Source organism: Heptranchias perlo, chromosome 33 (genome assembly GCF_035084215.1).
Source record: "Heptranchias perlo isolate sHepPer1 chromosome 33, sHepPer1.hap1, whole genome shotgun sequence".
Lineage (NCBI taxonomy): Eukaryota > Metazoa > Chordata > Chondrichthyes > Hexanchiformes > Hexanchidae > Heptranchias > Heptranchias perlo.
This window is the reverse complement of record NC_090357.1, coordinates 8,779,071-8,795,930: the sequence shown is the minus strand read 5'-3', so window position 1 is coordinate 8,795,930 and position 16,860 is coordinate 8,779,071. Positions and strand designations below refer to the sequence as shown.

The 16,860-nt window shown below is 42.2% G+C and overlaps 1 protein-coding gene across 2 annotated transcripts in view; it reads left to right on the top strand.

Moving 5' to 3' along the window:
- The window catches only part of LOC137301457 (proprotein convertase subtilisin/kexin type 7-like), a 205,557-nt gene extending 195,144 nt beyond the window's left edge, over nucleotides 1-10,413 (top strand). For both annotated transcript variants that reach the window (XM_067970958.1, XM_067970959.1), the window contains exon 16: nucleotides 1,728-10,413. In XM_067970958.1, coding sequence (XP_067827059.1) covers nucleotides 1,728-2,144 — 417 coding nt within the window. In that variant the 3' untranslated portion in view covers nucleotides 2,145-10,413. The remainder of the gene's footprint in view (nucleotides 1-1,727) is intronic.
- The last annotated feature ends 6,447 nt before the right edge of the window (nucleotides 10,414-16,860 follow it).

The window sequence follows — 16,860 nt, the reverse complement described above, 5'->3', positions numbered from 1 at the left end:
ATCCCTGATTAATCCTTGCTTCTCCAAGTGGAGACTAATTTTGTCCTTCAGAATTTTTTCCAATAATTTTCCTACCACTGATGTTAGGCTCACTGGCCTGTAGTTCCCCGGTATTTCCCTACTCCCCTTCTTGAATAGAACAATCTTCCAGTGATTGAAATGTTTACTGAGCATTGGCAGATATGAGATGACATGGAGAAGGGGATAGAAGGAATGACCAAGTCGGGGAGATGGGAGGTAGATCCTGAGAGACAGGGGCACAGTGCTTCAACAACAACTTGCGACTTTAATGTAGAAAAATGTCCCAAGGGCACTTCAGAGAGGCGGAATCAAATAGTGGGTGTTCAGCCAAAGGAGATATTAGGAGAGGTGACTAAAAGCATGGTCAAAAGCACTTCTTAAAGAAGGAGAGCGTGTTGGAGAGGAGGAGGGGTTTAGGGAAGGAATTCCAGAGTCGGACCTAGGCAACTGAAGTACAGCTGCCATTAATGGGGCAAGGGTGGTGGTGGGAGGGGAGGAGGTTACACGTGGCCAGAGTCAAAGGAATGGAGAATTTGCAGGGGGTTTGTAGGGCTGGAGGAGCAGCTTTGAGCAGTACAGTTAAGCGATGGAATCTGCTTTGTGCTGATTCCCTAGACAGGAATAGCCGGAGACAGTAAGCAGAGATAAGGTACCATTTCTCAGCGGCACATCTCAGCAGTTTTGTCCTTGCATATCACATCTCCACCAGAATAGAACTCTGCATGTATTTGGTCTTCATGATTATGAGTAAAGAGTTAAAAATGAAACTATAAATTCTGAGAATCCTAAATAAAAACAGAAGATGCTGGAAACGCATCACTGGTCAGTCAGGATCTGAAAGAGAAAGTTAGGTTAATGTTTCAGAGAGGACCATATATCAGAACCGATCTGATTACACCTGAAACACGGACCTATCTCTCTCGTTCTGATGCCGATTAACCCACTGTTCATTTCCAAAATGTTCTGCTTATACTTTAATGAGGAGAGGTTGATTGATCGCTGCTCTCTGTTAGATTAACAGAGCTTGTTAACCAAAGAAGAGGTGAGCATTGTGTTCACCACACCTCTCACTGATGCTTCCTAATGATTAATCTGCAGGGAATCATAAGGAATAAAACCTCATCTAACAAAGAAATCTCAGCCAGAGTTTTTGTAAGAGAGCTACAATTGGCCTCAGTGTCCCTGGTCTATGGAAGTGACAAAAGTATCCACAGTTCCTGCCCCTGATCCTTATCCAGTGATCACAGCTGGAAAGTGCATGAGTGTGGACTTTGGGTGAAGTCAGGATCAGTCTTGCCTGGAATTATATAAGCGATTACAAGAAGGAAACGGGCCATTCAGCTCAATCAATCCATGTTGGTGATTATCCCCCACATAAGCAGTATTCCTAATCCCATGTGCATACCTTGTTCTCATAACCCTTTATCCTCTTTCCTTCAGCCATCTATCTAACCCTGCCAGTGATTTTTCTCCCCCCATCTAGTTGAGTAGCCTCCTGACACTCCCCGTCTCCTTGCCCAACCGCAGACATGAGGAATGGCCATGTAGGGAAGGTCCAATGGGCAATCCCTGCTTATGGAACTGTACCCAGCAGAAGTCTCGGCCTTGTGGAAAATACCAAATAAAAATGACCGAGATAAAAAACTACGGGAGGGGAAGAAGGAAAATAAGAAATTATTAAATACAAAGTCTGTTTCTCTCCTCAGATGCTGCTGCTACTGGGCTGTTTTACAATCTTCTGGTCTATTTATTACACCCTGGAAGTTATTTTCTACTCCAGGAAAGAGTTTGAGTTCAGCTTGCTGTGTAACACCTCTACCCATGGACCTTATCAAACCTTGCGTGAAATGGAAACTGATAAGCATGCATCTGAATTAATCCCACTACAAAATGTGGACACGGATGAGGCAGGGGATCAACAGATATTGAACGTCGAGGAAGCCAATCTGGGTAAAATGGGAGACGAGAAAGATCTGAGCTCCAAGTATGAGATGCAAAATGTAACCATAACAGTAACTGAGTCTAGGCAACCCGGAAGTCATTCGATCCCAAACCATCGAGTGGGACACAGGAACAGCGAGAACTCTTCTTTGCTTTTCTCCTTTGACAATGAAATGACGTAATGTTCGTTAAATTCATTGTGATCGTACTCGCGCAGAAGAAAATTAAACAGCGTAAAATCTTTAGTGTGTTAGTAATTGGGCAATGGCAACGTGGGCAGAACTGCCCTGTATAAGCAGAGTGGATAGGCAACCGCCATATCAACTCGGCCTGCTAGGCAATATTGTCCTCCCGAGGGACATTACATGTTTGCAGTCCTGAACCACCAGGAATATCAGTTGCAGAATTGTAACTGGTCATCACCAGATCTTTACACTGCACACACTCTGCGTGCGTGCATGCGTGCCTCTCTCCTTTTTTTTCTTTCTTTCTCTCGGCAGCTACCTGGGTCACAATCTACCTGTCCATCCATAAGGTCAATGGAGAATGTTTACTGTCCAGACCTTATTGTAGCATTTGCCACTGCTATCGAGTTCTTTTCCTGCTATTTGGTTTCCTTTCATTTGCCTTTAAGATGAGGGGCTTTAGAAGAGCTGCAATTGGCTTCAACACTGTTAGGCTAGGGCGAGGGAAGAGATCATCCAGAGTTCCTGCTCCTGATTATTATCCAGTACCCAGTGCTAGAAGGCACATGTGTGCGGAGATCGGGTGAGAACAGGATCAGACACACCCACAGGCGAGTAGCTGGAGTCATATTCACTTCCCCATCTGTGGACGTTTTTAAGCTACACAGTGGGTTAGTGTATGAATTTATAGTTTGAAAGACCTTGTCCTGATGTTTAAGTGTAAGCCCCCTGTAGATGTTTGTGCCACAGTAGAACTTAGAACTTTTTTTGAAAAATCCTGTCTTTGTTCTGACAGTGTGATATTGGACAGTTTATATTAAATATACACACTTGTTATACATAAGGTTACATGCAATGTTCCACTGCCCAGTTGGTAAATGCATCATCTCATGCGGAACTGAGCCACAACACGATGGTCGCCGGTTCAGTCCCTGGTTTGTATCGAGTTAGCTGATCTCAGCTGGTAACGGGCACTATAATTAGCCCCAGCACCGTCGCAACTAAGGAATGGGAAAATCTAGCTGAGTTCCAACTCCGGATCACTTGAATTCAGGCTCATGTAAGTGAAATGTGGCTCTTAAGTCCTCTTAAGTTTTGTGCTTGTACTTAAGATTGAACTCACTGACAGCACCAACGCCACTGTACATTTATGCTGCTCGGGTCAGCATGTAACTGCAATACAAAATGTTTTGGGGTACAAAATGGCTCCTTTGGTTGGTGGGGTCACTAAGATAGTTGGACATAGCACTGAGTTCCTCAGAATGGTCATGTTAAGCAGATTCTACTGCAATTGTTTTTGTCTCGTTTCCAAAAGAAAAAAAAAACTGTCTGAGACATATTCCAAATAATTAGACAATGCAATAGCTTCTATCAGAGTTTGGGTTACTTTATAAGGATGGCTGGGGCACATCTCTCTGTGTGTTCTTAATGAGCCATCCGACACTGTAGAACTATAAGAAAGAAAGCAGCGAAAATTGATTGAAGTACCTCAAAAGTGCTGCTGAAAAGTTCACTCTGGTAAAAGGACCTTTGAAGAGGCAATAGTTAAACTTTTCTAGTGTGCCTTTATGAATGTATAATTGGTGGTTGTCAGAACATTCCCTTGTTTCCCGGATGGATTCTTCTGATTGGCAGTAACACTGATTGATTTAAACTCTGATAAGCGCATCAGTGTTTCACAGTTTTATCGGTGGAAAAACTGCATTGGACTGTGCAAAATAAATTAATAAATCACAGTAAATGGTTTTTGGCTGTATAGAAATGTACTGGGGGAGGGGGGGATGTATTAAAGCAGTATTGTCACCTCTGTAAAGTTATTAGGAAAGCTTTTTGGTTCTGTTGTGATGAGTATTCCATCCCCTCCTAATATGGTGATGATTCTCTCTTTAAAGGGGCATCATTGTCTACTGAAGTCTCCTTTTAGATTCCTGATCAGGTTTTAAAGTCGATGAACCCCCCCCCCCCCCCCCAATGACGTCAAAGAAAGAAAAGAATCATTTTATACAGCCTTTTATCATGTCGTTAAAATGTGTCAAAGTGCTTTGCACACTTTTGGATTGAGGTGAATGATGTAGAAAGTGCAGTAGAGAGATTAATGGAGTCAAGTAACTGTTCAAAAAAAAAGGGAGGAAAAATGTTAGGCGTTTGAGCTTTTCATATTGGCACAGATTGCAGTGTAGCAGCTTCTTCCTCTCTGATCTGTACAACTTTGACTAGATCTGACTGACTGGCTGTGGAATTTTTAGGCTGAACAGGGAGGATGTTATTTTAATAATTTAATTGATGCACTTAAATTTTCGGCTTATCTTTTTCTCCATACATTGTGGGATACATTTTCTAACTTGAGAAGAAAACGGTCAGTTTTGTGATTCTTTTTCTTACAAGCATTGCGTTGATTTCCATGACTCTAACATGCAGGGCCGAGCAGACTCAACATGCATCATTTTAGCCTATCTGGATATATCAAATATTCCGATTACAATAGCAGCTGGTGCTGCATAGAGACACAGACAGTGAAGGCCATGTTACAGGGTCCACATTTTTATTGCTGATTTTCTTGAAATCTGTAATCATTGCTTTGTCAATCAGGGTTGCTGGAGACTTTGTGAACGGGGAGAGAATAACCAAAAGGACTTGCAACATGCTGTAAAACCTGTAGATTTATGCCTGTTATTTTACAGAAGATGGACAATATATCCAAGTGTGGGGTTTTTTTTGGGGGGGGGGTTTAATGGAAACCTTCAATTATTTAAATCATCTTGTTCTATGACATCAGTGAATGAAGATCATTAATCATCCGAAGCTTTTGATCTAAGTTACTTTTCATGAGTTTACTTTTCTCTGATAACGCACCGGTTAATATGTTTGTGTAAAAATCCTCTGTGCGCAGGTTTAGTGCAGTTGTTAACCCATTTATTTTAAACATATTAAAATGCTGCACAAAGGAAATTTAGACAAATGTGTTAACCAGTGTAATACCCAGAGAAAATTAAACTACTCCATGACTAGCAGAAGAGGGAGCGAGGCCTTCTTATTGGAGAGAAGGATGTTCAGTGCACTGTATATACAGTGCAGTGCTGTTCCATACAATGAGTCAGACATATATAACTGGATTATGCTATTATGTATATTGGGATGGTACCAGGAATTTGCCTTCACCATATTTTGAGTTGAAACCCACACCTTTGTTTTGTCGTGTCTTTGAATGGTGGAATAGTTGTTTTTGTAGAGCTGATTTTGCAAAACGTTGTGTTAAGAGAAAAATGCAATGGGTGATTTGCTGGTATCTTACGAACCAATCATCATTCAGGCAGCCTAATGGTTTGATGGGATGTGGGGCATTGGAGCACCAGCATATAGTCCCACAATGCTGGGACTGGAGTTCCCACCCACAGTCCCTCCTCCCCTGCTTGAGTTACCTACCTCAGCCATATTACTATTGGGATATGCCAACCAGACGTCAGGTGAGGAGGGAGGGAATAGAGGAGAGAGTTAGTACCAAGCAGCTGTTGAACGCCTAGTGGCCAGTTTAGTTAGTAGAAGCCTGATATCAGCTGTGTAGTGGGTGCATGGGTCAGGGTGATCAGAAAAATTGAGAAGTGGAGGAAGGGGTCAGAAAATAAGTGTGAGAAAAGAAGGAAGTGGAAAAAAAACATTTTGGGTGAATGAACACTTTTTTAAAATGTCCGGGGGAATGGGGTGGGAGGCCAACCGTGCTCTGAACCAGAAGGTGCCAAGTGCAGATCTCCGGGCTGCACTTTAATACAGCTCCCTTCCCTGCCTGCTATCAATAGATAGCGGGCAAACAAATGGCAGTAAGGTGCTCTTTCAGGGGAAGGGAAGAAGAGCTCACCGACTAGCTCACTCCATTGAATCAGACTGTGGCCAGGTGATTATCAATGGTTAGAGTTATCTTTTCTTTTTGCCATAAAATATTGCATATAAATCAATCGCACATTTCTGCATGCAATCCCCTCTAAAGTATGTACTGGTGAAACTTAGAGGACTTTTACCAAAATGGTATCTAAAATAAGGCTTTACTTTATAGACTGGTGGAGTTGAAACATTGACTTTTACTGTACTTTTATCAGCTTTGCATATAACTTAATTGAGAATATTAAATTAATTTTTTAAATGATATCATGTGATTATCAGATGATCTGGCACCCTGTGTAGATTTCTCCATGTACTGCAAGTCATCCTTACAAAAAATCAAAAGACTTTTTTTTAATTCAGAGAGCTGCATTAGTAGTGAGAAAAGTCATGAATGCTGGAAATCTGAAACAGAAACAGGAAACCGAGGAGATGTACAGCAAGTCAATCAGCATCTAACCATTTGAGTTTGTCAAATAATCCGGTTAATATGTTTGTGTAAAATTCCTCTGTGCGCAGGTTTAGTGCAGTTTAACCCATTTATTTTAAACATATTAAAATGTAAGAGTTATCCCCAAAATGTTAAACTGTCTTTCTCTTCCAGTGCTGATTGAAACTGCTACAAACGCAGAGCAATCATTCTTTCTGGTTTAGTTGGTTCATCAAAAAAACATTTTTGAGGAGGGTAACTCGTTTGATGTAGTGTACATGGATTTTAGCAAGGCTTTTGACAAGGTCCCACATGGCAGACTGGTCCAAAAAGTAAAAGCCCATGGGGTCCAAGGGAAAGTGGCAAGTTAGATCCAAAATTGTCTCAGTGGCAGGAAGCAAAGAGTAATGGTTGACGGGTGTTTTTGTGACTGGAAGGCTGCTTCCAGTGGGGTTCCGCAAGGCTCGGTACTGGGTCCCTTGCTTTTTGTAGTATATATTAATGATTTGGACTTGAATGTAGGGGGCTTGATCAAGAAGTTTGCCGATGATACAAAAATTGGTCGTGTGGTTGATAGTGAGGAGCAAAGCTTTTAGACTGCAGGAAGATATCAATAGACTGGTCAGGTGGGCAGAAAAGTGGCAAATGGAATTCAATCCAGAGAAGTGTGAGGTAATGTATTTGGGGAGGGAAAACAAAGCAAGGGAGTACACAATAAATGGGAGGATACTGAGAGGTGTAGGGGAAAAAAGGGACCTTGGAGTACATGTCCACAGATCCCTGAAGGTAGCAGGACAAGTAGATAAGGTGATCAAAAAAGCATACGGGATACTTTCCTTTATTAGCCGAGGCATAGAATATAAGAGCAGAGAGGTTATGTCAGAACTGTATAAAACATTGGTTAGGCCACAGCTTGAGTATAGTGTACAGTTCTGGTCACCACATTACGGGAAAGATGTGATTGCACTAGAGAGGGTACAGAGGAGATTTACGAGGATGTTGCCAGGCTGGAGAATTTTAGCTATGAGAAATGATTGGATAGGCTGGGGTTGTTTCCTTTGGAACAAAGGAGGCTGAGGGGAGATTTAATTGAGGTATATAAAATTATGACGGGACCAGATAGAGTGGATGGGGAAGACCTATTTCCCTTAGCAGAGGGGTCAGTAACCAGGGGACATAGATTTATAGTAATGGTAGAAAGATTAGGGGGAGCTGAGAAGAAATGTTTTCACCCAGAGGGTGGTGGGGGTCTGGAACTCACTGCCTGGAAGGGAGGCAGAAATCTTCAACTCATTTAAAAAGTACTTGGAAGTGCACTTGAAGTGCCGTAACCTACGGGGTTACGGACCAAGTGCTGGAAAGTGGGATTAAGCTGGATAGCTCTTTTTCAGCCGGCGTGAACACAATGGGCCGAACGGCCTCCTTCTGTGCTGTAACTTTCTATGATTAGGTGTTCAAACTATTTTGGTCCAGGCTAACTCCATGTTAAAGCTAGAGGAAAATAATGTTAGTAAATAGCTGGATACCTAGAACTTGTTAAACTATTACTGAATAGAAATGTGTATATCAGGTGTCTGATTTTACAGCTGAGCCAATTGTGATATTCTGATTTACTGCTCTTCCTGGTATTTGTTTCTTTCAGAATTCTTGGCGTAGGGTTGCAAACTGTCCAGTATTCTCTTGTTGTGTCCAGGAATTACTGCTTGGGGGCCTTTCTGTGCTTCTGATTTTATTTTTTTGCCTAGATCAATATTTGTCCAGGGATTGAATTGCTGGGAGTTGCCAGTCCTACCTGATTACTGCTAGTCATTACCATGATATGGTCTCCATGGGTATGTCAATGGTTGAGTGGATCTATATTGCCATTATGAAAGTGGGAGATAAACCCTGACAACCCAGGAGTGGGAAGAGCACTTTGTCATCAATTTCATGTGATCAGTGCACAACTGAACTCTACAACTTGCCCGTTCTACTGATAATCAGCATTGCTTGGGATGGAGAAAGAGTGGCACCAGCAGTGATGGGATGGGCCACCACTGATCATCTGGCCTTTCAGGAGAACCTGGCTAGATCATAGTAGGGAGAAAGGAGTGTAAATTAGACATTATAGGCACTTGTATCACATCTCTCAGGTTGAAACTTAAGGAAAATGGCCTGTAGCCTGCCTTTGTATATGTATATTTGGCTTTTCTATTTTCAAACAAAGGCTATAGGAAGTCTATCTAAGCCTTCTCTCTTTTGGACCAGTATTTCTTCTTGTCAAACATGTGAGCATCCAAGCTGCTCAAAAGTCCCTGGTTTTATTTGACCATACTGTCACCTAGAGTTTCATGAAAGCAGGATGGAGAGTGAGGTTAATCTCATTTCAGAGCCAGTACGAAGACAGCAAGAAATCTACATAATGTACCTTAACGTGGATCTGAAGCTTTTGTGGGTTTGTAGGCCATTTTCTTGAGGTTGAGCTGAAATTTTTCATATAACATGCCCTAGTTATTTTTCTCCTGTCTTCATGTAGCTGCTAATGTACATTTTGGGAGGAAGGTGATGGAGAGAAGGTAACTGAATCACTTTTAGCCTTTGAAGTTCTCGCTGAGAGAGGGATAGGTTTATGCGTGGCGTGCGTTTGTTTTTCATTGGGTATGGTGGGATTTCCTCCCCAGCAGCCTCAAAGTAACAATGAACTTCACTGCATATGCTACAAAGCAAGCTAGAGAGTAGGCTTTACTATACTCAGACCATTTTAGACATTGAATAGTGCTGTTGTATCACCTGACCCAGAGTGCTTAATACTCAAAACCGTAAAAATACTAAAATTGTAATTGTCGGACGGGGAACAACTCAACTAGCGAAACATTCATTCCTTTTAGACATAATACCATTTATGGCCAACGTTTTGGTACTGTTTTATCAAACACTGACCACTATTTACTGTGGGTCATTGAACTAGCAGCATGTAAGCTGTATATATATCACTTAATATGGTACGCAGTCATAATTCGACAAAAAGTCAAGAGTTTGATATTGTAGGTACTACACACACCAAGGTTCTAAGAGTGATTTAAATTTAAGAAATGTATTTATTGACCAATCTACAAAGGTTAATTTTCAAAGTTCTATGCAATGTACTCCTCTACAGTGTTGTCTCAGTGCTAAAGGTACTAAACATTAACGTACTCAAGGGAAGTGATAGCTGTACTGGAGAAACAAGACACTTTTTTGTCTCCTTTATGTTGTTGTTCCTTCGAAATACTTTCTGTAATGATACTGACCTGTAAACGTCTCTTGGGTCGGGGCAGAGATGACGAAGACCATTGCATTTTCATTGGCCGTCACCAACGGTCCTCCACTCTCAGCCAAGACAAGCTGTCTGACAAGACGAATGCAGCCTCCATCAGCTCTCGCAGGAACACTGCCCAGTGTCCAGAGTGAGAGCCAGCAGAACTCATCATAACTGTGGCATGCGGACTGGAGTGCCAGGCAGCGAGCGAGCTTACTGCTGCTCCATCAGCTACTTGTTGATTTGTAGCCAGGTTTTTTTTTAAATGTCAGGTTAACATTGAATTTTTTTTGGGATGGGGCAAGGGGGAGAAACACCCATAACTTTAATAAATTGAATACTATGCTAATTTTTGTTTTTAGTTTTCAATAAAAGCTTCAGTAGATCAACAAAAAAGAGGTACCAACTCTAAAATTTGGCTCCAGTTTATATATATATATATATATATATCTGTCTCTAAGAATGATTACATCTTTGCTTGTGCTACTTGGAGGTGCAGCAAGATATTCAGATGTAAAAGCAATTATTTTGCTGTAAGAACTTCATGCTTTTTTGTTTTGAAAATTGAGTTTCAGAAAGAAGCAAAGTTTTATCCCTTTGGTTCTGTGATGTTGCGACCAGATTATAAGGTACTAGCCATGATACTGTGACAGAAACTAAAGGCAATAAAGTTTATTGAAGCAAAACTGGCGCAGTTTGTGTGATCTTTATGCAGGGCTAAAAGTTTCAGTTTAAAATAAAAATGTAAAATGTGTGTTTTGAAAACAATTCAAGTATGTGGTTTTCCATTCTTCAGAGTCCCTAAGAGGACTCCAATAAACTGCCTTGTCACCAGCTTTGCTCACAGACTCTAACAGTGATTTGAGCTAATGTATCCCCTGTAAACCTGTATCTACAGCCCATTTATATTACAGCATTGCCTTCAGAGGCAGGACATAATGTTAATGAAGTGGAATACTTTATTAGTAGGTTTGGGCTGATAAGTGGCAAGTAACATTTGTGCCACACAAGTACCAGGCAATAACCATCTTCAACAAGAGAGTCTAACCACCTCTCCTTGACATTCAACGGCATTCCCATCGCCGAGTCCCCCACCATCAACATCATTGACCAGAAACAACTGGACCAGCCACGTAAACGCAGTGGCTACTAGAGCAGGTCAGATGCTGGGTATTCTGTGGCGAGTGGCTTGCCTCCTGACTCCCCAAAGCTTCTCCACCACCTACAAGGCACAAGTCAGGAGTGTGATGGAATACAGTCTACTTGCCTGGATGAGCGCAGCTGCAACAACACTCAAGAAGCTCGACACCATCCAGGACAAAGAAATGCACGTCTCCAAAGGCAAGGATCACCACCTCACCGAGTGGTCTTGTTACTTGCCTCTGAGTGGAAAACGCCACCAGTAACACAGGTAAAATGCTGTAATGCTGCATGTGTACCATTGTTGTACTGTTACTGCAGATGTCTAATCCACACCATATTGTAAGCAGAGAGAACCAGGAGAACAGCCACTTCCACTGGAACTGGTTCCAATATATATATCTCCATTGGGCATTAGACTATCATTTTTATGATGTTTCAGTTGATAGTTAACCGTTGCTGTGTTGTCAATGTGTTCACGTCAGATAGCGATCTCATGGCCAACGGAATAACTGAGTGGTTATTTGGTAAAGCAGAAAATTGCAAATGCTGAAAATCTGAAGTAAAACCAGAAAATGCAGGAAGTAACCAACATCTGAAGAGAAAAAAGGCAGATGAACATTTTGGGTAGACACTGCATCAGATATGAAACATTAATCTCCATTTTCAGACATTAATGGACCGTCCGAACTTCCAACATTTTCTGTTATCTTCTATTTGATGCAGGAAAATCATGAAGATTGAAACGGTGACTTGGGTCTTGGCTGAAAAATCAGGTATTGGAGCCGGTTTTGAGCCAATCAAAACTATTTTGGGGAGGGGCGGGTTTAAAACTTAATTTGTTAAAAATGGTACAAGTTATATTGGATAGAAAAAATTAAAGTTGAAGCAATAAAAATAGGAGGAGGGGGGATCAGAATTTCCCCCTGGAGATGAGGTTATCTTCTAAAGAAAAATGCAGAAATCTAAATATAATTAAAGAAAGACTTGTATTTATAAATCACCTTATCCCATCCTCAGGATGTCCCAAAGCATCTAAAAACCAATGAATTACTTTTGGAAGTGCAGTCAGTGTTATTATGTAAGCAAATGCAGCAGGCACTTTGCACAAGGCAAGATCCCACAAACAACAATTGAATGAATGGCCAGATAGCTCATCTATTTTTGGTGGTGTTGATTGAGGGAAGAATGTTGGCCAACACACTGACAGAACTCCCTACTCGTCTTTGAATAGTGCCATGTGGTGCATTTGCACCCACCTGAGAGAGCAGGCGGGCAGGGCCGTGGTATAGCATCCAATCCAAAAGATAGCACCTCTGATAATGTGTCAGCCTAGATTATATGCTCAAGTCTACAATGGGGCTTGAAGTTCATGACCACCTGACTCAGACGAGAGTGCTACCAACTGAGCCAAGCTGACAATGATCAACGATTAATGATAAATGAACAATAAAACATTGACTATGAGCTATGAACTTCTCAGTACAGAACATTGGGGCTTTCCAGCCTTCCCTGAATGAAAGCTTCTAGCAACAGCTTTTCTCTCCCCTAATAGGAAAACTATGATGGGGGAACTCAACACCGGCTGAGTCATAAATATGAGCCTGCTTCCAGTCAGTACGGAACATTTGCCTACCCTTAGAAAGAGACCAACCATCTGCTGTAAAGTGAAGGGTATTTCACAATTTCTATAGAAGCAATCACAACTATAATATTCCTTTTAAGTTTTCATCTTGTTACATGTGCTTCATGTACCAAAACTGCACTGGTAAACACAACCTTCAAGAATCTCTTGACAATGGCTTGTCCAAACAGACAGAAATTCCCAGGATCTTCAGGCAGCGCAAGGATTATATGAAAGCCCATTGAACCTTTCTACAAAAGTACTAAGTCAGGAATGTCCAAACTGCAGTCCCCTAGCCCTGGCAATCCAATCTTTGAAGCCCAGGTATCTCACACCTATTTTGCTTCTATTTCTTATTTGCTGATTTGTCCTCTGAATTTTGAGGACCTGGAGGTTTGGACAGGGTTGTTTTTAGTGGTGTTTCCTTATTGGTGGATAAATTCTAAATTGGAACACCAAGATCCATTAGTATCAGCAACTTGAGATATAAGATTTGCCCACCCCAACCAGAATTTATACGTCCTGTCCAAATGGGTCACAATCCCAGCAGAATCCATATTCTTGCCCCCCCCCCCCCCCCCAAGACATAAATGCTTATGCCCTCTCCAAACCCAGGAATTTCAGGGTCCTCAAGGCTCTGTGGTACTATGTGTCCCATGAAGACAAAAGTTCCCATTGGTTTGGTTAATGGCTGCACTTTACTTATGGGCAAACATTGTTGATATTTCTTACTAGACCAGTACATGCATCTGTTGAAAATGAAGAACAGCATTATTTTTGAGCTGTAACTATCTAGTATTTTTTATCAGAAATCACTTTTCTTAATGTATTTACATGGGATGGGGAGAGCTTTATCTTTCCCTCAAGCTCCCTCAATTTTCTCCCCTCTCCTGAAGGTTCTGATTCTTTTTGGAACATGAATCCTTGCTGGGTTCAGTTCCAATGGGTTCAGCCAGCTGTCCAGTACTGGCCACTCTTCTTGCATGAGCCTAGACGGTGTTGGTTGGCTGTTCACAGTGAAGCCTAGTCATGTCTCCATACCCATGACGTCTTCACATGTCCTTTGAAGAAGACTGGGGGGTGGGGGGGCGGTCACAGAATCAGTGATCAGGAGCAGGAACCTGAGCTAGTTTCTTCCCCCAATTCCTTTCAAGCCCAAGATTACCGAGGCCAGTTTGGATCTTCATGGCCTGTATGCCTCAGTTCTACACTGAGTAGCGCATATATCATCTCATCCATTGGGGAGCCTAGGAATTTTTTTAAAAGGCCTCTCGAAACTCAGTAAATAAATAATAACACAATATAAATACAAGTTCTTCCTTTTAGTTTTGAGCTGAGACATCCTGACCAGTAAAGTCTCATGCTTGCTTTCAAATCCCTCCATGGCCTCGCACCTCCCTATCTCTGTAACCTCCTCCAAACCTCCGTGATCTCTGCGCTCCTCCAATTATGGCCTCTTGCCCCTCCTCGATTTTAATCGCTCCACCATTGACAGCAGTGCCTTCAGCTGCCTAGGCTCTAAGCTCTGGAATTCCCTCCCTCAACGTCTCCACCTTGCTACCTCTATTTCCTCCTTTAAGACGGTCCTTAAAATGTACCTCTTTGACCAAGCTTCTGGTCACCTGTCCTAATATCTGTCCTAATAAATGATAGAAACTACAGAAGATAGGAAGGCTTTGTATTTCAGTTAATGTTCTTTTTTGCTTAACAAAACTAACCACATATTGTTTAAACAGTTCAGTTTCTCTTTAGGTGCAAAATACTGGTGTGACCAGCCCCTCCTCTTTACCAAATATGCTCACCTTCTTTGTTCATTGTTGGTTTAATCACAGACCTCTGTTAACTTTTGTTTGACTTGCCTGAACCTTGCCCATTCTCATCTGAGCCTTTAACCAGTTCACACCCCATTTCCTATATCCAAGCAGTCATTGCAGATCAGTCTCTGTTGAGGGTGGTTTTTTTTTCCACCTCAGCCTTGGCTGGGGCACGGTTCCACAGGTGGCCAGGTGCCTTCTTATGCCCAGTCCGAGTGGCCTTTCTGAACGTATGAACTTAGATAATGAGCATCAGCTGGCTATTCACCCATGAGGTCATCACAGCTGAGTCCAATTATTTTCTCACACCATTCGCAGTCACGAGCAGGAACTCTGGCCGATTTTTCTCCTCCTAGCCCGAGGGTACTGAGGCCAATTGTAAGACCCTTATTGCTGACCTGGCAGAGATCAGCTTAATCAGCACAACAACAACAACAACTTGCATTTATATAGCGTTTCTAACGTAGTAAAATGTCCCAAGACGCTTCACAAGAGTGTTATCAAACAAAATTTGACACCGAGCCACATGAGATATTAGGTGACCAGAAGCTTGGTCAAAGAGGTAGGTTTTAAGGAGTGTCTTAAAGGAGGGGAGAGAGGCAGAGAGATTTAGGGAAGGAATTCCAGAGCTTAGGGCCCAGACAGCTGAAGGCACGGCCGCCAATGGTGGAGCGATTTAAAATCGAGGAATAGCAAGAGGCCAGAATTGGAGGAGCGCAGAGACCTCGGAGGGTTGTAGGGCTGGAGGAGGTTACAGAGAAAGCAAGGATGAGAATTTTAAAAACTGGGGATTGTAGCTGAGACTTTCCTGGTCAGGGTGGCTCAGCTCAAAACTAAAGGAAGAATTTATATTTGTATAGTGTCTTTCACATCCTCAGGACATCCCAAAGTGCCTCACAGCCAATGGATTACTGTTGACGTGCAGTCACTGGTGTTTTGTAAGCAAATACAGCAACCACCTTATCGAAAGCAAGGTCCCACTCAGCAAATGAGATAAGTGACCTGTGATGTTGGTCGAGGGAGGATTATCAGCCAGAACATCAGGTGAACTGCTGTTCTTCAAAGAGTGCCATGGGATCTTTTACATCCACCTCAGCAGGCAGAGAAGGCCTCAGTTTGATATCTCAGCCAGCACCTCTGGTAGTACACTACTCCTTCCGTCCTGAAGGTGTGGCATAGGTTATGTGCTCAAGTCGTGGAGTGAGACCTGACCCCACAACCTTCTGATTTAAGATTCTCATCCTTGTGTTCAAATCCCTCCATCGCCCCACCCTTTCTCTGTAACCTCCTCCAGCCCCACATCCCTCAGAGAACTCTGCGCTCCTGCAATTCTGGCTCCTTGAGCATCCCCAACTTCCTTCGCCCCACCATTGGCGGCCGTGCCTTCAGATGCCTAGGCCCTAAGCACTGGAAATCCCTCCCTAAACCTCTCCACCTCTGTCTCCTCCTTTAAGATGCTCCTTAAAACCTACCTCTTTGACCTACCTCAGATAACGCTCCTGTAAAGCACCTTGGGATGTTTTACTACATTAAAGGCGCTATATAAATGCAAATTATTGTTGTTGACTTGGAGGCAAGAGTAATACCACTAACCCAAGCTGACACAGGCACTGTGGCCAACTAAGGCATCAGGATGATTTGGTTGTGGGGGGGTTTAGATAGTGGGCCTTCCCTCCTAATTTAAAGTGGAAAATCCAACTACTTCTATTTAACACATAAAGCATTCATCCAAAGTTTAATTCCTAGCAGTAATCCAATTTCTCATCTTATCTATAGAGGAAAAATATGTTGCTTTGTTGGAGAGATTATTAATGACCTTTTGTTTCTGTGGTATATTGTAACTGCTGGCAAAAATACAAATGCAAATTACAAATATTAATCCAGGAAAGCTTTTGAAATAGATTGATTTTTTTATTACTGATTTGAATGGGTTGGGGGTGTGGTTAATAGGTTACTGACTATCGTACATTTGCCCACACAATAGTTGCTGCACTCCCGTGGTAATTCGCTGTATGCAAAGTGCTTTGAAATGTTTCTGAGCTATGAGAAGGCACTGTATAAATGCAAGTCTTTCTTTACCTTCTTATCCTGCATTGTGGGACAGAAAAATAAATGTGAGAAAAACACAGAACTCTTATGTTTTCCTGTCAGTTCAACCAGTAGTGTGACATCGTGATTGGGGACAAGGCCAGGAAATGATTTTTCTGCAGAAATCAATGGTTGTTCTCTCAGTAAGTGAAAAGCAGTCACTTTAGGATTCGCTTAACCCAGAATAGATGAAATGACGAGAACGAATTCATGCTCAGAACTAAATATTGGAAAAGTGCTCTACATACATATGGAATAAGAGTTATTTGGACACTGAAATCTCTTCCCTCTGCAGACGCCTTGTTTCCATATCTTCAGTTTATGAGCTCATACCAGTCTAAAGTCCAGCCAGAATAAAAATTGAACATCCATCATTGGCCTGGGCTTCGTACCAGTATTTGCCTTTCGTAATTACTCAAGTAGTGTGGGTGTTCCAGCAGCCTGCCTGCTCCATGGTTGAGAGTGGT